The sequence below is a fragment of the Lynx canadensis genome, chromosome F1, assembly GCF_007474595.2.
Source record: "Lynx canadensis isolate LIC74 chromosome F1, mLynCan4.pri.v2, whole genome shotgun sequence".
NCBI lineage: Eukaryota > Metazoa > Chordata > Mammalia > Carnivora > Felidae > Lynx > Lynx canadensis.
The window spans coordinates 36,466,969-36,490,498 of NC_044319.2; the positions used below are offsets into that span (position 1 = coordinate 36,466,969).

General features: G+C 34.0%; 1 protein-coding gene across 2 annotated transcripts in view; it reads right to left on the reverse strand.

Annotated features, from left to right (window-relative positions):
• Positions 1–23,530, reverse strand: part of DENND1B (DENN domain containing 1B) — a 267,622-nt gene that overhangs the window by 123,968 nt on the left and 120,124 nt on the right. Inside the window, exons 6-9 of one of the 2 annotated variants that reach the window (XM_030301760.1) lie at positions 13,866–13,935; positions 4,467–4,547; positions 1,319–1,378; positions 9–62 (exon numbers count right to left, since the gene is read on the reverse strand). In XM_030301760.1, the coding sequence (XP_030157620.1) occupies positions 9–62; positions 1,319–1,378; positions 4,467–4,547; positions 13,866–13,935 (265 nt within the window). The remainder of the gene's footprint in view (positions 1–8; positions 63–1,318; positions 1,379–4,466; positions 4,548–13,865; positions 13,936–23,530) is intronic. The other variant, XM_032591871.1, reaches the window with a different exon arrangement.

The following is a 23,530-nucleotide window of genomic DNA, read 5'->3' on the forward strand; positions in this document are numbered from 1 at the left end:
AAACTTACACTCTCAGGAATTGTTGGGAGTCCAGTTACATCTGGGGCAATGAAGTAGGAATGCTAATAAACAGAAATAATCACATAAGAAAAGCAGAATTAAAATTCGGTAGCATTACATATAATTTAAGAAAAAATAACAAAAAATATCAACTAAATTAATAAACATCGAGGATTAACATTCAGGATTTACTGAATTTGAGAGATTCTTAAATAAGACAGCAGGTCTATGAGACTGAGCAGTAACTTTCTCATACAAAGAATTAAGTGTTCATTAAAATTATTTAATTTCAAAATTGAAATAAACCTGGAAAAAATTTATCAAGACAAAAATGTACACACACACACACACACACACACACACACATTTAGAGAGAGTGGAAAATAATGAGGTTTGCTTACACAAGAATAAATCAAAATCTATTAAGATTGCTGAGTTTCTATGATAAATCACAACAAATTTCTCTCATACATATCAGCTACTATATTACAGCTACTATATTATTTAGAAATACTACCTTATTTAGAAAGCAGTAATAGAATTAGAAAGCAGTAATAGAACATAATTTTTAAACATTAAAAAATTTTAATGTGATTATCTCAAAATATGAGCCTCATACACCTACTAAACAAACAGTAATTAGCTTCTGTAATAAAGCAATACAACAGTTCATAGATCGACTTATATGAAAAGCATATTGTATATTTCTTCATGTTCCCCAGAATGTTCCCAAATTTTACCACCCAAAATCAGCACAACTGAATCACCAAAGTTGTTTTATTTTCTGTTCATATTAATCTCCAAAACTGTTTTACTATGTTAATCATATAAGGACATATTTAATGCCATTTTATAATTAAAGATTGGAAAAGAAACATTCTGGCCATTATTGGGCACAGTTGAACTAGTCAGAACAGGCTAGTTAGCATAGTCATAATGTATAATTTTCCAGGGTAGAAGAACAATATGAGATAAATCACAAGGTCTCCTGAGACCTTGTGACAAAACTGTGACAGAAATCTCATGCTGTGAATGCACTGTAACATTACTACTACTGACAATGGAGAATATGCATACATTTGGTCTTTATTATAAACTACTTTTATTTAGAAGGCTTTTTAATAGTTCTGCATTTCATAAAACTATGCTTTAAAAGATAGTATAAACAGAAAATATGCTCCAAATGATTAATTTTCTTAAATGAGTCAAATTAACCATTTCTCAAAGGACTGGAGTGCATCTTAAAAACACAGTGAAAGAAGTCATTATTGTCTCAATTTAATAGTGATTTTTAGAACCCATTGTCCTTTTAACTCACCGGTACTAGGAAGGGCTGATCTTTCAGAACTTGCTCACTGGCAATAAATATCTCTTGGTTCTTATAATATATGAGAGAAAAAATGAATATTTTACTTTCATGGGGGGAAGTTTACACAATTTGCTGTGTATTTGAGACAAACCCATGTAGCCACACTATCCACTGAAAGTAACACTAATTATAAATGTTATTTTAAATGCTGCTTTGCTCATTTTATGCTAGAAAAATCTTAAAGAAGTATTTTCATTCTCAACTGAGAGTAGAAAATCCTGTAGATATTTAGTTATTTTGAAACATAAAAATAAAAATTTACATTAAGTATTAACTTTTCCTTCAATCTCAGTGATTTTCTAGGGGTTACAGTGTCAAGTCTTGAAAAATTCATGTGTTGGAGCATTCACGAAACATGAAATTGTAAGAAAGTATAGCAGTTTCCCAAGACTTTTCACATTTTTCTGTCAGAAATTGTACAAACAAACAAAATTTTCTCTCTACTTTGTGGAGGAACAAAAATTCTCAGGATGATCAATTTTAATCGGGCATCATAAAACAAAAACCTCTACTAGTAGCTGAAGACAAGTGTTTTTAACCCCAATTTTGCCACTGATTAAGAGCATAGCACTCACTGGACCTGGTACTTCAGTAATCTGTTGTTGAAATCAAATGAAATTACTAAATGGACTTTACCCGAATTTGAGGCAATATTCTATCAACCAGCTGATTTTGCAGTTCTTTAGATATTGTATTGAGAAAAGGTATACAAGATTTTAAAGCTACCCTAGACTACTGACTCAAAAGCTTACAAGAAGGCTTAAATCACAGAAATAACTGTCATACATAGAATAGGACACACTCAAGTTCCCTAAAAAGATTATTTCAGCTACAGTACAAAATATCTTCTCCATATGAAATAAAACTTCAATTCACTAATAACTAATATTTGTATAGCTTTTCATGGTATCTAGATATGTCATTTCATGTAAATCCCCAAACAACTTTCTCAAAAATGGACTCATTTGATTTCTCAAATGAAGAAAAAGAATCCTCAAAAAGTTTCAACTTTTTTGCTTAACATCATACATTTAGTAACCAGGACTTAAACCAGTATCTTCTATTCTTAGGTTTCAGAGGCCTAGTAGTTTTTGGATTTACGATTCTTACCAATAAAGGTGAAGTGTTTCGATATCCAGTATTTTTGAAATGTATTTTCATAAGATATTTACTCCTAAACAAATGATACTCAAATTTAAAGAGTTCATTTTTAAAATCTCTCATTAATGCTCTAAAATAGCTGCCTCTATTATCTTAGAACCTACATTTCCTTAACCCCTTAACAAAGTGTTGGAATCATTTTATAAATATAACTCCTTCAAATAATGACACTTATTTTTGATAATTCAGAGCTTTTCTTTTTTCTTGGTATTTTTCTTTGGCCTTTCTACTTCATTCCCACTAGCCATACATCTTGTATTCCTTTGGCTTCAGTGACCTACAGATCTGTGTTTCTCCTTAGCTTTCTCTCGTTCTTTCACTCAATCTGCTTTCTTCTTCCATACAGTCTATTTGGGCAATTAGACCTTAGCCTGTGCTCTATTCTCTCTATAGTCCATCCTTTGAATAGCCCAAGCATTTCTACAACTATCTCTGCACCTGACTCTCATATCTGGGTTAAAAATTCCAGGTTATCCTTAGCTTTCCAGCCCCCAATCTCCAAATGACTACTAAACAATTCCACTTTGGCGGTGAGCGAGGAAAGAGGGTGCAGACATAAAGGTGTGGAGATCACAGGGGAAAAAGAATACTTTCAGCTGTTAACAGCAAAGGAAAGTTTCACAAAGGTGGGAAGTGGCTAGTTCTAGACTAAAGATGGATAATCTACAAAGAGGCTTTAGTAAAAAAGGAAGGTGTACAAGTGAGAAATCACGAGGTTCATTTGAGAAGATGAACAGAACAATGTGACCAGAGAAGAAAATCGATTTAGAAAAAAAAACAAAAAACAAAAAAAACAAAAAGTAAGACAAAAATGAAAAGGTAGACTGAGGCCAAGAAGTGGGTGGTCCTGACAACCTGGCAGAAGTTTGGACAAATTCTATAGAAAATGGGAGGCTTTTAGGTTTTCAGCAGGAAACTTTATATAGCTGAAGGAAGTTTAATCTGACAGACTTTTGTACAAAGGACTAGAAAGAGAGACTCTAGACTAAGAAGTATTTAAAGTACCAAGCATCTGAACTATAGTGGTGACAGTAAAAATAGAACAGAATAATGTCAGAGAATACTACTATTAAACAAAATTACAGGAAAAATTTAGTCAAGAAGAAAGTTATGACCAAATAAGGAATATAATGAAAATAACAGTTTCTTTATTGTGCAAAAAAGCACATGACCTATGAATTTGTTTATACATACTTCAATTTACTTTTTCTTTCAATTTTTCTTGCATCATTATGTATTTTTTTCTTCCTTAAAAATCACACTGTTTATCATATTGGAAGAACTAAAAGGAATATAAATTAATTTTAACACTTTATTTGGATCCCAAATATTAATGAAAATATCCACATTTGTGATAATTAACTTTGACCATTTACAAAATCTCCCCAAATACTAGTGTGATCATTAAAAGTTTCAGTAGTAAATACTCTATACCACCACTGGCTTCCTGTTTGACAAACTTCAATCACATTTTCAGTGTTTGCTGATTATACTAGAAGATGGGTTGCAGTGTAGGGAAATAAGAAGAAACTCTTCACCCAGTATTTTTATCATAGGGTTAGTTATAGAGCATAGTGGCAATACTCATTTATATACCGTTTTCATTTTATGCGGGGTATTGTGAATATGTGTGTGTGTGTGTGTGTGTGTGTGTGTGTGTGTATTTCCTATTATGGATAGATTTCACCCAAAAATCAATGTTCCTCACAGATTACTTTTAGTGTATAATTTTTAAATATCTGTGATTTAACAACTACAAAAATACACATCCAACATATGTTATGATAGCTGGAACATATCGAAAAGTCCCAATATCACCATAGTAATGTCATTACTACAATTAAAGTTCCCAGGTAGCAGAGTTTCTTAAAGGCACATGTGTTCCTAAATGAACCTGCTAGGACTCAAAAAAATCAATTAATAGCTAAATACTTACCACACTCAAATTGACAGGAGTGTTTGCCTTTGGTACTGGGTGGTTATAGAGTGATTTGAGAGTTTCATTCAAATCATTCTCCTAGAGTAAAATTAAAAAGTACAATTTATAAGTGAAATACATACTAAGCAAATATAATTAAAACTACTGGAAAAAATCATGCACTGTGCCTTCTCATATTAGACATGTTTTACACAACTGCTTTCCACAAGAATGTTTCAAATAACTGAAATTTAAATATTTAAATTAATAAATATAGAAAAGATAACCAAATATATTTATCCATAAAGAATACTAGCAATATCTCTAATTAGTATAAATCTGTATTTGGCAAAACTTCATTATTTATAAAATATACTGATGCTATCTATAGAGGAAATCATTTAAATCATTAAATCCAAGCAAAATGGGATTGAATAAAAATGGCAATATAACTTTTTATCAGATTACTGAATGCTTCCATTTTCCATTTTAATTTTAAAATCTTAAACCTAATTTTTAAGGAATAGATCCAATTTAGCATGATCACTGTACTAAGATACAATGTACAGGTTACTCTAAATAGGTCTTTTCTGAACAGCTACCAGTCAGTCACTACTTGACTCATAATAAATGGGATTAAAAATATATATATATGACACATCCACCCTATAGGATGTATACAATAACAATGCACTTTGATATGCACATTCGCTTTTTCTGCATTATACATATAAACCCAGGAATACATATAATACATATATGAAGGTAGTTTTTATATACATGTTTTTTATTCTCTCTTAAAATGTGTACGTGGGGGCAATATACCAAAGGAAATGGCAATTATTCAAAATAGGTAATAATTAATTTTAAGGAATTTGGATATGAGACACATAGCTTCACACAATTTATCATATAACTACCAAAACTTAATAATTCTGATTTCTGTGTTTGTAAAGTGTGCATACAAAACTGCCTATTAGAATTCTCTTTAGAATGACTTTAAGAGAAGAGACTATAGAATTTATCTCTTGACCATTTAAACAATGAAATATACCTACAAAATATTCTGGATAATATTAATCCCTGTCTAAACAAAATTCCTATGGCTAATGAAGTTTTTTTAAAGTCTAGCTTTCAAAATTACTTTAAACTTGCCTGATGTTGATCAGGTAAGGGTAACTTCAATTATAAAATCTAAATATCAACCTACAAAGCCTGTGGCATTGGGTTAAAAAGAAAAAGAAAAAATACAACAGTTATAGATTTACTTCTGCTTTACTTCTGTGAACCTACAATGTATTTTCCTCTATTAAGGAATACAGATACAGTCTCTCCTATTCCCTCTTCTCAGAACATTAAAATTATATGAATTTGTTCACAATATTTTCTTTTATATATTCCAGTTTTACCAAAGGTCTCATAAAGAAGGGCATATTATAGGTACATAAGTATCAATTTAACAGTAAGAGTTTCTAAAAGTAAATTATTCAGTTGGTTAAGCGTCCAACTTTGGCTCAGGTCATGATGTCACAGTTTTGGGGTTCGAGCCCCACATCGGGCTCTGTGCTGCAGCTCGGAGCCTGGAGCCTGCTTCGGATTCTGTGTCTCCCTCTCTCTCTGCCCCTCCCCATTCACACATTCTCTCTCTCTCTCAAAAATAAATAAATGTTAAAAAAAAGTTGTAGGAGCAATGAATCATGGGAATCTACCCCCAAAACCAAGAGCAAATCATGTACACTGTATGTTAGCCAACTTGAATAAATGATACTAAAAAAAAAAGTTGTAGAGAATGGAGATTCTACTTTCTTTTTATGTTTATTTATTTATTTTGAGAAAGAGTGAGTGAGTGAGTGTGTGTGTGGGGTGGGGGGGGGGGTTGGGATTGAGAATCCCAAGAGACTCCGAGCCCCTATAAGGGGCTCAAACTCACTGAAGGTGAGATCATGACCTGAACTGAAATCAAGAGTCAGAGACTTGAGCCACCCAGGTGCCCATGGAGATTCTACTCTTAAAGAACTTGTGCACAGATTCATCTGCCTCAGGACCAAGCATAAAAGTAGCAGTATAAAGAGCACCTAGACATACATGAAGGAGATTCATTTGCTAATCTTAAAGCATCTGCCAGAGGGGGAGGAGCATATTCAAACTCTCTGCTGGGATGGAGGTGCTGGTGGGTGTCATTTTTGCATTCTCCCTCTATCTTTCTCGTGCTGGTGGGCACCTCCTGCCCTTCCCCATCCTTGAAGCCCCACCAGAGCCAGTGGGAAAGCACAGCCTACATAGAGGATGCCCCTTGAGCACCTGGCCAGGAAGAATTGTGTTTCTGGGCACCACAGGTCTGAAACCATAGAAGAGATGGTTCTTGGTAGGCTACCACCCCCAGGGCACTGTATACACAGCAGAGGGAAACACACTCCCAGTCTTCCTATCTACTTATCCCGGCGCTTCAACTCAGGGCACACTCCAGGATTACCACACATCTACAGGCTATGGGACTCTCAGTGAACATAGACCAGGGGACATCATCTTTGCAATCTCCCTTGGACTTGCTGCAGCTCACTGATACCGCACAGAAAGGAGTCCACACACTTGTGTGAAACACTTTTTGCCACTTGTCGCCAAGGGTACACCACCAGATTGACGGCCCTGGAGACAAGCAGGCTTTCTGACTGTTGTCCCTCAAAATTATATATTTACATACCTTTAAAGCTGCTGCCTGAGGGTCTAGCTTCCAATCAGCCTGAAACTAGGAGCTATTAGATCTCTCTCTCTTGAATATTCAGAGAATGTGGCACTATCTCAACAACTAGGACCTATCAATACTACATCAGGCTGCTTAGACAATCACAAAGGTTCTAGAGACAACCAAGAGCTAGGGCAAGGTTAAATGATAAGGTTCATCTACACAAGGTCACTCTTTCTAGCCTGAGAGAGATAGCTGTTAAACCTAATGCTATATGATAGAAACTAACATAGAAAGCTGAACAAAATGAGGAGAAAAGAATATACTCCAAATGAAAGAACAAGATAAAACATCAGAAAGAAACTGACAAGAAATGGCAATGAGTAATTTACCTGATAAAGACTTCAAAGTAATGGTCATAAAGACGCTCACTGAAATTGGGAGAAGAATGGATGAACACAGCAAGAACTTTAACAAGATGGAAACAAGAAAGTGCCAAATAGAAATCACAGATACAATAACTGAACTGAAAAATGCCCTGGTGGGGTTCAACAGCAGATGAAATCAGTGATCTAGAAGACAGGGCAGTAGAACTCACCTAAACAAATCAGCAAAAAGAAAAACTAATTTTAAAAAGTAAAGATAGCTGTACATTACAAGACCAGGACTTACAAGTTCTATGGACAATATCAAGCAGAATAACATCCACATTATAGGAGTTCCAGAAAGACAAAAGGGGGCAGAAAACTTATTTGAAAAAATAGAGCTGAAAATGTCCCTAACCTGCAAAAGAAAACAGATATCCAGATCCAGGAAGCCCAGAGACTTCCAAACAAGATGAACCTAAAGAGATATAAACATAATTAAAACATCAAGAGTTAGAGATTCTTAAAAGCAGCAAGAGAAAAACAACTTGTTGCAAAGGAACCCCCACAACGCTATTAGCAGATTTCTCAGCAGAAACTCTGCAGGCCAAAGGGGATGGCATGATACATTCAAAGTGCTGGGGAAAAGCAAAAACAAAAACAAAAACTTGCAACCAAAAATACTTTACCTTGCAAGTTTATCATTCAAAATTGAAGGAGAGATAAAGAGCTTTCCACACAAACAAAAGCTAAAGGAATTCATCAGCACTCAACGGCCCTATAAGAAATGTTGAAGAGATTTCTTTAAGTTGAATAGAAAGGGTAATAACTAATAAGAAAAAATATGAATAAAAATCTGATTGGTAAATTAAATACACAGTAAAAGTAGTAGTTAAATACTTCTAAAGCTAGTATGAAGGTTAAAAGGCAAAAGTAGTAGAAATAACTGTAACTGCAATAATTAGTTACGGGATATACAAAATAAAAAGATTTAAACTTGATATGAAAAATATAAAACAGGGGCGCCTGGGTGGCGCAGTCGGTTAAGTGTCTGACTTCAGCCAGGTCACGATCTCGCAGTCCGTGAGTTCGAGCCCCGCGTCAGGCTCTGGGCTGATGGCTCGGAGCCTGGAGCCTGTTTCCGATTCTGTGTCTCCCTCTCTCTCTGCCCCTCCCCCGTTCATGCTCTGTCTCTCTCTGTCCCAAAAATAAATAAACGTTGAAAAAAAAATTAAAAAAAAAATATATAAAACATATTTTTATGGGGAGAGGGTAAAAATGCATTCAAACTTAAGTTGCTGTCAACTTAGACTATTATGTATATAAGCTGTTATATGTAAGCCTCATGGTAACTGCAAAGCAAAACCCTATAGTAGATTCACAAAAGAAAATGAGAAAGGAATCAAAGCACGCAGCTATATAAATCCATCAAACCAAAAAGGAAGAAAGCAAGAGAAGATAGAAAAAGAAAAGAACCATAAGAGAGCCATAAAATAATTAAATAAAATGGCAACAAGTTCATAAGTATATATAATTAAATGTAAATGGACTAACTAATCCACTCAAGAGATATAAAGTGGCTAAATAATTTAAAAAACAAACTAGCCCATCTATGTGATGCCTACAAGAGACTCACATCATATGTAAGAACATACACAGACTGGACTAGAAGTGAAGGAATAGAAAAAGATATGTCATGCAAAGGAAACCAAGAGAAAGTGGTAGCTATACTTATGTCAAACAAAATAGACTCTTAAACAAAGAATCTAATAAAAGATAAAGATGGGCATTATGCACTGACAAAGGGGTCAATCCAGCAAGAAGATATAACATTTGTAAAGGGAGAAATTGATAGCAATACAATAATAGCAGGAGATGTTAATACTCCAGTTACCTCAAAGAATAGATCATCCAAGCAGGAAGATGGACTATATATGTATATATAAAGAACATTCCATCCCAACACAGCAGAATATACATTCTTTTCAAATGTACGTGAAACAATCTCCAGGATACATCATATGTTAAGCTATAAAACAAGTCTCAATAAATTCAAGAAAATGGAAATTGTATCGAACATATTTTCCAACCACAATTGTAAGAAGCTAGATATCAATTATAAGAAGAAAACTGGAAAAATCACAAATATGTGGAGATTAAACAACATGCTACTGAACAACCAATGGCTCAACAAAGATATCAAAAAAAGAATAAAAAAATACCTTAAGACAAATGAAAATACAACACACCAAAATTTATAGGATACAGCAAAATAGTTCTAAAATTTATAGTGATGTAGGCCTACTTCAAGAAACATGAAAAACATCAAGTACAAAATCTAAAAAAAAAAAAAAAAAAAAAAAAAAACCTAAAAAAAAACAAGAAAAAATGAAAACCCAGTTTAGTAAAAGGAAGGAATTAATAAAGATCAGAGCACAAATAAATAAATTAGGGGCTAAAATGGCAAAGGAAAAGATCAAAGAATTGATTCTTTAAAAATAGAAACAAATTTGACAAACCTTTAGCTAGACTAACAAGGAAAAAAAAGAGAGTTCTCAAATAAATAAAATCAGATATCAAAGAAGATAAAACTGATAACAAAGAAATATACAAATGATTACAAGAGACTACTATAAATAATTATATGCAACAAATTTTACAACTTAGAAGAGATGGATAAATTCCTAGAAAGTTACAATCTTCCAAGACTGAATCATGAAGAAATAGAAAATCTAAATAGACTGATTACTAGTAAGCAGACTGAATCAGTAATCAAAAAATTCTCAACGAACATAAGTCCAAGACCAGATGGTTGCACTTGTGAATTCCACCAAACATTCAAAGAGGATTTAATATCAATCCTCCTCAAACTCTTCCAAGTAACTGAAAAGGAGGGAATGCTCCCAAACTCGTTTTATGAGATCAACATTACCCTGATGCTAAAACCAGTCAAAAACAACACAAAAAAGAAAATTACAAGGCAACATCCTTGATAAACAGAGATGCAAAAATCTTCAACGAAACATAAGTAAAATTCAACAGTACATTAAAGGGACTATCCACCATAATCAAGTGGGATTTATTCTATGGATGCAAGGATGATTTAACATCTGCAAATCAAGCAATGTGATAGACCACATTAACAAAATGAAGGATAAAAATCATGTGATCATCTCAACAGATAGACAAAAGCAATTTGACAAAATTCAACACCCATTTGTGACAAAAACTTTCAACAAAAGGGGTATAGACACAATGTACCTTAATATAATGGAGGCCATATATGACAAACCCACAAGTAACATCATACTCAACAGTGAAAAGCTGAAAGCTTTTCCTTCAAGATCAGGAACAAACAGGAATCCCCACTTTCACCAGTTTTATTCAACTAAGTATTCAAAGTCCTAGCTAGAGCAACAAGGCAGAAAAAAGAAATAAAAGACATCTAATCTGGAAAAAGTAAAACTGTCACTACTTATAGGTGACATGATTTGACATATACATACATACATAAAAAACGCTAACGATGCTACCACAAAAGCTCTTAGAAGTGATAAACAAGTTCAGTAAAGTTGCAGGATACAAAATCAATATACAAAAATCTGTTGTGTTTCTATACTAACAATTAACTATCAGAAAGAGAAATCAGGAAACAATCCCATATACAATTGCATCAAAAGAATAAAATACCTAGGAATAAATTTAATCAAGGAGGTGTAAGATCTATACATTAAAAACTATAAGGCACTGATGAAAGAAACTGAAAAGGACACAAATGAATAGTCTGGTCTTGTGGTTTGAAAGAACACTACTAAAATGTCCATTTTACCCCCAAGCAATCTAAAGAGTCAATATAATCTCTATCAAAATTCTAATGGCATTTTTCACAGAATTAGACAAACAATCCTAAAATTTGTATGGAACACAAAGATCCCAAATAGCCAAAGGAATCTTGAGAAAAAACAACGCAGCTAAAGGTATCATGCCCTCAGATTTCAAACTATATTACCAAGATATAGTAATCAAAACAGTATGCTACTGGCCAAAAACTAGACACAAAAATCAGGGGAACACAACAGAGAGCCCACACATACATAGTCAACTAATTTATGACAAAGAAGGCAAGAATATGATAAAGGACAATCTCTTCAATAGATGGTGTTGGCAAAAGTGGACAGTCATATGCAAAAGAATGAAACTAGACCACTATCTTATACCATACACAAAAATTAATTCACAATTGGTTAAAGACTTGAATGTAAGAGCAGAAACTATAAAACTCCTAGAAGAAAACAAACACGGTAAGCTCTTTGACATTGGTTTTGACGATATTTTTTCAGATCTGACTCCAAAGTCAGTGGCAATGAAAGAAAGAAGGAAGGAAGGAAGGAAGGAAGGAAGGAAGGAAGGAAGGAAGGAAGAAAATAAATGAGACTACATCAAACTTAGAAGCACAGTGAAGGAAACCGTCAACAAAATAAAAAGGCAATATACTGAATAGAAGATATTTGCAAATCATGTATCCAATAAAGATTTATATCCAGAATATATAAAGAACTCATACAACTCAATAACAAAAAAAAAAATAAGCAATGATTTTAAAAATGGGCAGAAGATCTGAATAGACATTTTTCCAAAGAATACATACACATGGCCAACAGGTACATGAAAAGATGCTCAACATCACCAATCATCAGGGAAATGCAAATAAAAGGCACAATGAGTTATCACCTCACACCTGTCATAACAGTTATTGCAAAAAGGACAAGAAATAACAAGCATAGGTAAGGATGTGGAGAAAAGGGAACCCTCGTGCACTACTGATAGAAATGTAAACTGGTGCAACCACTATGGAAAACAGTTTGGAGGTTCCTCAAAAAAATTAAAAATAGAACTGTGATCCAGCAACTCCATTTCTGGGTATTTATCTGAGGAACACAAGAACACTAATTTGAAAAGATATATGCACTCCTATGTTCATTGCAGTATTATTTACAATAGCCAAGATATGGAAACAACTTAAGTGTCCATCAGTGGATAAATGGATAAAGAGGCACACACACACACACACACACGCACACACTCTCACACAATGGAATACTATTCAGCCATAAAAAAGAACAAAATCTCTCCATTTGTGACAACATAAATGGACCTTGAGGACACTTATGCTAAGTGAAACTAATCTGACAGTGAAAGACAGATACCATATGATTTGACATATTCAGAATCTAAGAAACAAAGCAAAGAGACAAAAAAATAAAACTCATAGATACAGAGAACAAATTCAATTGATGGTTGCTAGAGGGGAAAGTGTTGGTGGGATGGGTGAAATGGGTGAAGAGAATAATAGATACAAACTCCCACTTACAAAATAAATAAGTCAAGGGCATATAATGTATAGCATGGTAATCATAATCAATAATATTGTACTGCAAATCTGAAAGATGCTAATAAAGTAAATCTTAAAGTTCCCATCACAGACACACACACACACACACACACACACACACACACACACACATCTATAACTCAGTATAGTAACAGATGGTAGAGTTATTGTGATTCTATTTCACAATGTACATAAACGTAAACTCATTATGTACACCTGAAATAAAAGGTTGTGTGTAAATGATATTCCAATAAAACAAAAACAAAACAGAAAACAGCAAGTGTTGGGAGAATGTAGGAAAATTAGAACCTTGTGCATTGCTGGTGGGAATGTAAAATGGTAACACCATGTGAAAAGTGTTTTGACAGTCCTTCAAAAATTAAACATAGGATAACCATATTATTCAGCCATTCTACTTCTGGGTATATATTCAAAAGAACTGAATACAGCCACTCACACAGATATTTGTATACTCATGTTCCTAAGGGCACTGTTCACAAGAGCCAGAAGGTGGAAGCAACCCAAGTGTTCATCTCCAGATGAACAGATCAAAAAATGTGGTGTGTACATATAATGAAATATTATTCAGCCACAAAAAGGCAAGAAATTCTGACACATGCTACAATATGGATAAACCTAGAAAACATGCTGAGTCCAGTAAGCCAGTCACAGAAGAAAAAATACTGTATGATTCTACTTGCATGAGGTACACAGTCAAATTCATGCAGACAGAAAATACAATGATTGCTGCCAGGGACTCAGGGGCAGAGAAAGGAAAGTTATTGTTCAATGGGGCAGAGTTTCAGTTTGGGAAGACAGAAAAGTTCTAGAGATGATGATGCTGATGGCTGCACAGAATAATGTGAATGTGCTTAATGACACAGAACCGTACACTTAAAGATGGCTAAAATGGTAAACTTTATGTTATGTATATTTAACCACATTAAAAAAAAAAGTAAGGAAAAAACATAGCTTACCAGTTCCTTAGCCAAGTAATCTGCCAGAGTATTTAGAAGCTTGTAATATACTTCAAACCATGGCAGGTAACTGTAATAAAAAAAAAAAAAAAACTTTAAAAATGTATATGGATGTATCATCTAGAATCAAGAAAAGAGAGATGACAAACATTAAATATGCATTATTTCAAACAGCTTAGTCCTGGTGGGCAGACAAAAAACTATACACATGTTCTCCTTACTGGTAGCAGTAAAATTCTACCTGTTATCTATTACTAGTCTGTATAAAATAATAATAACCCAAAGTACTATTATAAAAGTTATTCATTACACGCTTCTATTTTAACTCTACAGTAAAATTATTTAATCCTATAGCATGCTATGCATGGTATGAGTGTGTCAAAAGTACTCATAGGATGAAACTTAACCACTGTAATAAAACATAATGCAAAAGAAAACTAATTTTCAAAAGCCTTCAAAACATACAATCATTTCTTAATGATTACTGAAGTGAATACATAATACAATAGGATTATGTACTTAATTAATCAATTACTTTGAAACTGATGTTCAATTAGGATGGTAAATTTCAAAATAACAGCAATACAAATAACAGGAAGCCTATTTTAAAAATTATAAAAAAGCTTTTAGTTATTACAACCAATCCCTCAGAATACAAGCAATTATCAGGGAATACTATGAAAAATTATATGCCAACAAACTGGACAACCTGGAAGAAATGGACAAATTCCTAAACACCCACACACTTCCAAAACTCAAACAGGAGGAAATAGAAAGCTTGAACAGACCCATAACCAGCGAAGAAATTGAATCAGGTATCAAAAATCTCCCAACAAATAAGAGTCCAGGACCAGATGGCTTCCTTGGGGAATTCTACCAGACATTTAAAGCAGAGATAATACCTATCCTTCTCAAGCTATTCCAAAAAATAGAAAGGGAAGGAAAACTTCCAGACTCATTCTATGAAGCCAGTATTACTTTGATTCCTAAACCAGACAGAAACCCAGTAAAAAAAGAGAACTACAGGCCAATATCCCTGACGTATATGGATGTAAAAATTCTCAATAAGATTCTAGCAAATCGAATTCAACAGCTTATAAAAAGAATTATTCACCATGATCAAGTGGGATTCATTCCTGGGATGCAGGGCTGGTTCAACATTCGCAAATCAATCAACGTGATACATCACATTAATAAAAGAAAAGATAAGAACCATATGATCCTGTCAATCGATGCAGAAAAAGCATTTGACAAAATTCTTTCTTAATAAAAACCCTAGAGAAAGTCGGGATAGAAGGAACATACTTAAACATCATAAAAGCCATTTATGAAAAGCCCACAGCTAATATCATCCTCAATGGGGAAAAACTGAGAGCTTTCCCCCTGAGATCAGGAACACGACAGGGATGTCCACTCTCACCGCTGTTGTTTAACATAGTATTGAAGTGCTAGCATCAGCAATCAGACAACAAAAAGAAATCAAAGGCATCAAAACTGGCAAAGATGAAGTCAAGCTTTCGCTTTTTGCAGACGACATGATATTATACATGGAAAATCCGACAGACTCCACCAAAAGTCTGCTAGAACTGATACATGAATTCAGCAAAGTCGCAGGATACAAAATCAATGTACAGAAATCAGTTGCATTCTTATACACTAATAATGAAGCAACACAAAGACAAATAAAGAAACTGATCCCATTCACAACTGCACCAAGAACCATAAAATACCTAGGAATAAATCTAACCAAAGATGTGCAAGATCTGTATGCTGAAAACTATAGAAAGCTTATGAAGAAAATTGAAGAAGATATAAAGAAATGGAAAAACATTCCGGGCTCATGATTGGAAGAATAAATATTGTTAAAAGGTCAATACTACCCAAAGCTATCTACACATTCAATGCAATCCCAATCAAAATTGCACCAGCATTCTTCTCGAAGCTAGAACAAGCAATCCTAAAATTCATATGGAACCACAAAAGACCCCTAATAGCCAAAGTAATTTTGAAGAAGAAGACCAAAGCAGGAGGCATCACAATCCCAGACTTTAGCCTCTACTACAAAGCTGTAATCATCAAGACAGCATGGCATTGGCACAAAAACAGACACATAGACCAATGGAATAGAATAGAAACCCTAGAACTAGACCCACAAAAGTATGGCCAACTCATCTTTGACAAAGCAGGAAAGAATATCCAATGGAAAGAAGACAGTCTCTTTAACAAATGGTGCTGTGAGAACTGGACAGCACCATGCGGAAGAATGAAACTAGACCACTTTCTCACACCATTCACAAAAATAAACTCAAAATGGATAAAGGACCTGAATGTGAGACACGAAACCATCAAAACACTACAGGAGAAAGCAGGAAAAGACCTCTCTGACCTAAGCCGCAGCAATTTCTTACTTGACACATCCCCAAAGGCAAGGGAATTAAAAGCAAAAATGAACTATTGGGATCTCATGAAGATAAAAACTTCCGCACAGCAAAGGAAACAATCAACAAAACTAAAAGGCAACCAACGGAATGGGAAAAGATATTTGCAAATGACATATTGGACAAAGGGCTAGTATCCAAAATCTATAAAGAGCTCACCAAACTCCATACCCAAAAAACAAATAATCCAGTGAAGAAATGGGCAGAAAACATGAATAGACACTTCTCTAAAGAAGACATCCGGATGGCCAACAGGCCCATGAAAAGATGTGCTCAACATCGCTCCTCATCAGGGAAATACATATCAAAACCACGCTCAGATATCACCTCATGCCAGTCAGAGTGGCCAAAATGAACAAATCAGGAGACTATAGATGCTGGAGAGGATGTGGAGACATGGGAACCCTGTTGCACTGTTGGTGGGAATGCAAACTGGTGCAGCTGCTCTGGAAAACAGTGTGGAGGTTCCTCAAAAAATTAAAAATAGACCTACCCTATGACCCAGCAATAGCACTGCTAGGAACTTGCCCAAGGGGTACAGGAGTGCTGATGCATAGGGGCACTTGTACCCCAACGTTTATAGCAGCACTCTCAACAATAGCCAAATTATGGAAAGAGCCTAAATGTCCATCAACTGATGAATGGATAAAGAAGTTGTGGTTTATATACACAATGGAGTAGTACATGGCAATGAGAAAGAACGAAATATGGCCCTTTGTAGCAATGTGGAGGGAACTGGAGAGTGTGATGCTAAGTGAAATAAGCCATACAGAGAAAGACAGATACCATATGTGTTCACTCTTATGTGGATCCTGAGGAACTTAACAGAAACCCATGGGGGGAGGGGAAGGAAAAAAAAAAAAAGAGGTTAGAGTGGGAGAGAGCCAAAGCATAAGAGACTCTTAAAACTGAGAACAAACTGAGGGTTGATGGGGGGGGGGGGGGGGGGAGGGTAGGTGATGGGTATTGAAGAGGGCATCTTTGGGATGAGCACTGGGTGTTGTATGAAAACCAATTTGACAATAATTTCATATATTAAAAAAAATAAAAAATAAAAAATAAAAACAAAATTTAACTTAAAAAAAAAGCTTTTTAGATACCAAAAACACGTATAATCGAAAATTCATTTTAATTCATTTTACTAGATACACATATAATTAATTTTTATGAAAGCAAAATATGCTAAGTCCAAAATTCAGTTGTGCACAAAAAAGCTGCACTTATTAACAAATTAAGACACTAGCAGATATAAAATGTGTTCAAAGCTCTATTTATTAAAATGTATGCTTTTCACATAGAAGAATAGTAAACCACAAAACACCAGTAAAGTATCAATTAACAAATATTCTTTTTTTTGTAAAGAATTACTACAATAGACGACTTTCTAAGAGAAACAGTGTGATGCTCTTACTACATAATTGTATCCTGACAAGAGTTGTCTGTGTGTGTGTGTATACATTCACACACACACACACTATATATATATATATATATATATATATATTATATATATAAACAAATTTAAAATTTAAAAATCAATGAACAAGGCTTAGAAAAACAACTTTCTATCTGTATTTTTCATATAATGTCTGATTCATTAATGGCTATGAAAGATGCTTTTTCATTCAAGAGTAACCTAAAGTCATAACAGAAGAACAGTTAAAATAGTATCTTTATCAGCAGAATTGTTATAGAGTTCTTTAAAATAATGATTGTAAATACTAACTAATAATATAAAATATGCCTATATTTTAAAATATCTACCAACTTATAGTTAAATCTAGCACATTGAATACATACATTTATCTCTGTGCCCTTTGGAAATGGCACTAAATGATAGGTAAATGAGGTAAAAAGGGTATAAATTAATGCGGACAAGAGAATGGAGAAAAAAGTAACAGACATCAACACAGGTGAATGGTTTTGTGAAGACAAAAAGGAAATGAAGAATGATAACTGACTCTAGCAAAGAAAGAACACCAAATCTAGGTGCCAACAGAAGGGAAAATGACCAGTAGCGAGTATATCTGCACACTTCCCCCCAACCCAGGATCCTGAAACACTGATCCAGGAATCTTTCAAAGAAAAAAACAAAAACAAAAAAAAAAACCTCAGAGGTCCTATTTTCTTGGAATGAAACCCACCACTGCATGGACAAAGTTTTCTAATGCAGTTTAGTGACTCTATCTTAAATATAAATTAACAGTCCGACCACCAGACATTTGAGGAAATACAGACATCAATACAAACATAAAAGGAATTCAAGTAAACACAGACAATACAAACAACAGATGAGAACTCTAAAAGTTATCACTAATATCTTAGGAGCTGAATAAAGAACAGAATGCTCTTAGAATGAAATCTAAAAAAGAAGTGAAGAAATTTTTTAAAAAACAGAAAAAACTCTTAGATGTTCAAAATACGAAATCTGAAATACTTAAAATCAATAGAAAGGTTAGAAAGTAAATCAAGAATATCTCTTAGCAACTAGAATGAAGAGATAATAGGAGAGTAAACATTAAAATATCAGGGCACCAGTCATGTACCTGACTCAATCATGTAGTTGACTAAACAGTAGTTCCAAAAGAAGAAAAAAGGGAAAACAGCAATAAAAATTTCTTTTTTAAAAGTTAACTGGAAAAACTCCTAGATATGAGTGTTCAGAATGAGAGAGCCACTGAGCAAACTGTAAAATCAATGAGCCAAACCAGAATATCACAGTGAAAAATTCCACAACAGGGGACAGAAAGCACCTAAGAATTTCCAAAAGGACAAAACACGTAACATACAAAGGAATTAAATTCAAAATGCCACTGAGCCTCTCAAACAGGCAATTCCAGAAAGTAAGAAGATAATGCCTTCAAAATGCAAGGCAGCTTTCTTCAGAAATGGCGGGGACATCATGGAGTCCTCCCCACCCCACCCCATGTGCTTGCATTCCCAGGGACTTTCTCTCCTAGGATCTGGAATTTACTTTGACACAGGTCAGAGAGCCAATGAGGAGGGAGCAGGTGGCAAGGCCCAGGGTCTGTGCCACCTGGTGGGGGGGGGGGGGGGGCGTGTCTATCTCCCTGACTATAGTTCTCTGCCCAGAGAAACTACCAATCACAGGTGGGGCTAGACTGATACCATTTTCAGTCATGCTCCGACTCAGAAATTTACCTCCTTTGCACTATTTTTGGGAGACTACCAAAGGATGGCTTTAACAAACTGAGACAGTGAAGCAAAAAAAAGGAACACCAGGATATAGGAGACAAAAAATCTAATCCCACTAAGAACAGTTAAATAGAAGAATAAACTACAAAGGCCTAAAGAACAACCAGTCTACAGCCTTCGGGAAACCTGAAAATCAGAAGTTAGTATAGGTATTCTCAACTTTCTTATTTAAATTATTCAACTCTTTAACTCTAGTGCTCAGATGGCTATTCTACTGTATCTCTCACAAAAGAAGAAAGAAAGAAAAAGATTACTAACACTATTTTTAAATTATCAACTCAATACCATGCAAATTACCACATCATGTTTTCTACACTCTTTATAACTCAAATGAAATAATTTTCATGGAGAATGTCCTTCCACAGCTCCTTGGATACAAGTGCCATTTCTTTCATTTGCAAGCATTTCATATTCATATTTCAACTTTTAATGGCCTGAAGAAAGTGTCACCTCAGGAAAATTTCAATATGTCATGTAGTTCAGATCTGTATGTTCACATAAGATGAGACCTAATCTATTCAAGGAGCATGCTGTTCTGTTTCTATCTTGCTCTCAAGAATTTTTAGATAAAGCAAAATTTATTGATTTTAGATGGTTGCATGTCTACCTGTTAATCCTTATATTGTCATTTCCACCTTACTTAAATAATGTGAAACCATTTTAACCCGAATTCTTCTTTCTTGGTCCATTATAAAAATAAAAATTATAATAAATATATAGTAAGTTATTACAAAATAAGATAATCTTTTTCTAGACAAAATACATTAACGCTCTTTTCATCTTGCATGCTTTTTTTTAGTTTTTATTTTAATTCCAGTTAGTTAACATAGAGCATTCTATTAGTTTCAGGTATACAATATAGTTAAGTCACCAGTTCCATACATCACCCTGGCTCATCACAAGTGCACTCCTTAATCCCCCATCACTTATTCAACCCATCACCACCCCACCCTCCCCTCTCATAATATCAGATTGTTCTCCTAATTTGCTTTGTCTCTGTCTGTCTCTATAATTCCACATATAAGTGAAATCATGTGGTATTAGTCTTTCTCTGACTCATTTCACTAGCAATTATATACTCTCTAGTTCCTTCCATGCATTGTAAATGGCAAGATTTCATCCCTCTTTATGGCTGAATAAACATCCATATACACATATTTATATTACATCTTCTTTATTTGTTAGTCAATTAATGGACACTTGAACTGCTTCCATATCTTGACTATTGTAAGTAATGCTGCTATAAACACAGGGGTTCATATATCCCTTTGAATTAGTAGTGTTCTTGTATTCTTTGGGTAAATACCCAGTAGTGCAACTGCTGGATCATAAGTAGTTTTATTTTTAACTTTTGAGGAATCCCCATACTGTTTTTCCCACCAACAGTGCAAATATGCTTTTCAATGTTCTGGATTTCTCATCTTTACATTATTAGTTTTCATTGGCTATCTTCCTCTTTCAATTTTCTTTCCAAATGTGGAGATGAACTAAAACCCTACTTTTCATTAGAAGCTAATTTATATAATTTATCTGTAAGATTATTTGACTGTTTTTGAAAATAAAACAAATTGAATTAAATAACTGATTAACATTTAGGTTACTTCTCAAGATTTATCAGTTTCATTTGCGTTAGGTATTTTGGTATCTATATAATTACTGCTATTTTTTATGATCTCCAAGAATACTAACTCTTACTGAATTTCATCCTGGTACCAAGCTATGTTTGTTCTTGATACATGATATGCTGGATTTTGTTCTCATGTTCAGTGTCTTAATTATCAAATTCAACACTCAACTTAATTATGTTCACAGCACTGCTAGACACAGTGATGTTTTATAACTACCTCTAATATGATTTCATCTGTAAATCAGGCTAACACTATTTTTTAAAAAACACTCTAACAAAGTTTACATTTGGGATATTCTCATAGTCATGTGTAAGGGTCCATCATGCTCTGTTTATTTCTGTTTGGGGAACATGACTTATTAGTTCTATGCCCATCTAGAGAATACAGAGCAGATCTACGAATGAGACTCTCTATGTCAAATAATTGGAAGAACAGGAATAAAACTTCTTAAGCACTAACTATATGTATGTAAACATGCTACATACTTTTGTATGTGTTATCTCCTTTAATTATTAAAATAATGCCATAGTGTATAATGACGAAACTAAATTAAAAGCAAATTATCCACGTCACAAAGTTACCAAATGGCAAGACCAGGATTTAGAACACTGATCAATCTGACAGCAATACTTGCTCAGGGTCCACGGTAGATGCCCACACCCAATGCAGGCATGGAGTTTGATAATATCCAACCTTTGAATAAAACAAGTCCAATGACCGACATTTTCAGGTAGCTAAATAAACCATGACAAACATATATTTCAGTTTAAACCTAAATCAGTCTATTAATAATTTCTATCTGCTTAAGCAAATTCTATCTTCCAAAATTTGTTATCTAACTACTGTCCAGAGCCTTTTAAATTACATTTTGTTCATATAGACAAATATCTCAGCAGATAAAGATCTGTTTAATTCTTGTCATCTAGCAATTGGAATTCCTTCCAATATAAATTTTGAAAATTTTGAAAATTTTGAAAGGACATGGCCTGCAACATGGAACAACATCCCTCTCAAAGTAATAAAAGTCTACTTACCAACAATCTAAGTATGATGTTTTAACCAATAGGAGGACTTATAACTTCAATCTCTATTGTGTAGTCAGTATCTTTTTCTGTATATAATTTGTTCATAGGAGATAGAGAAATAGACTTGAATTTCTACAGCACTTCCTGATACACCAGTGTCGCCATCTAAAGCATGGTGATTAGTTACACATAACATGCACTTGTGAACTGTACTGATTCTTGGTGATAATAGCTCCTTTTTAAAGACTAAATATCATTCACATTTTAATAAAAACATCACACATCAAAGTGGAGCTATTCTACAACCAGTCATGCTCCTAGAAACATCAGGGAAGCTTGGGCATTTTCTGTTGCTAATAAACAATAGTATCTAGAGTAGAGGATACAGACTGGCGACCTGCAGACTAACCATCTCCAGCCCAATGGGCATATTCTGTGTGATCAACCCACCTTTGTTGCTTAAATAAGTTGCCACCTTCTAAACCTGAGATAATTCACTTAAAAATCTGGACTTCTTGCTCCTCTTAGAAATCAAAAGAACTGGCAATACCAGGCATGCATTTTTCACTCTGTAACAAGTACCTAGAGCTGTGTAATGACTCCAGTCTTTGGATATGGTGTGTGCTATTTGGACCCACTAATCCCGACTTCTAATTGTCAGACACTTAACCTGTGTATCTCATTTGAATCCTGTTCCTGGTCCCTGTAGGTAACTGAATTCACAATCCTTGTTATGAAGCAACTACTCAACAGGAAGTCCTGCTCATTCTTTCATATGACAAAGAAAATGCTCTGGAGTACAAAGTCATCAGTAATTCAAATATTTTAACAGGATTCCATTGCAAACTTTACAGACAAAATGTGTATAGTAAAAATAACACATATATTATAAAAGTTACAAACTTATAAAACATTGTAAATTATATAAGCTTAAGATGCTGGGTAAGAAATGTTATTCTCATGTTTTTTACTTTTGTGGCTTTTAAGATAATTTTCAAACAATACATGTTGAAAGCCATTTCTAACTAATATACAAGCCCTTAAACTGATGAATTGTAAGTTAAAATATTTTTTCACTAAATTTTATAGTCCCAAAGACAGTCAAAATCTGCTTTCTTACAACCAACCACAAAAATCCTAGAAAGCTAAAAAAAAAATGTACTCAACATACTATAACGACAATATTTTACTTGAGTCTTATAAAACCAAAAATGTAACTTCTCTAACAAAGAATAACTGTGACTCTCATAGTCTTGCAAACATATATAAATGTAAAATAAATACATTTAGACCAATTATTTGCTTAAAAGGCAAGAGATTCTTCAAGTTTAGTCATGAGATTTTCTTATTTATTTATT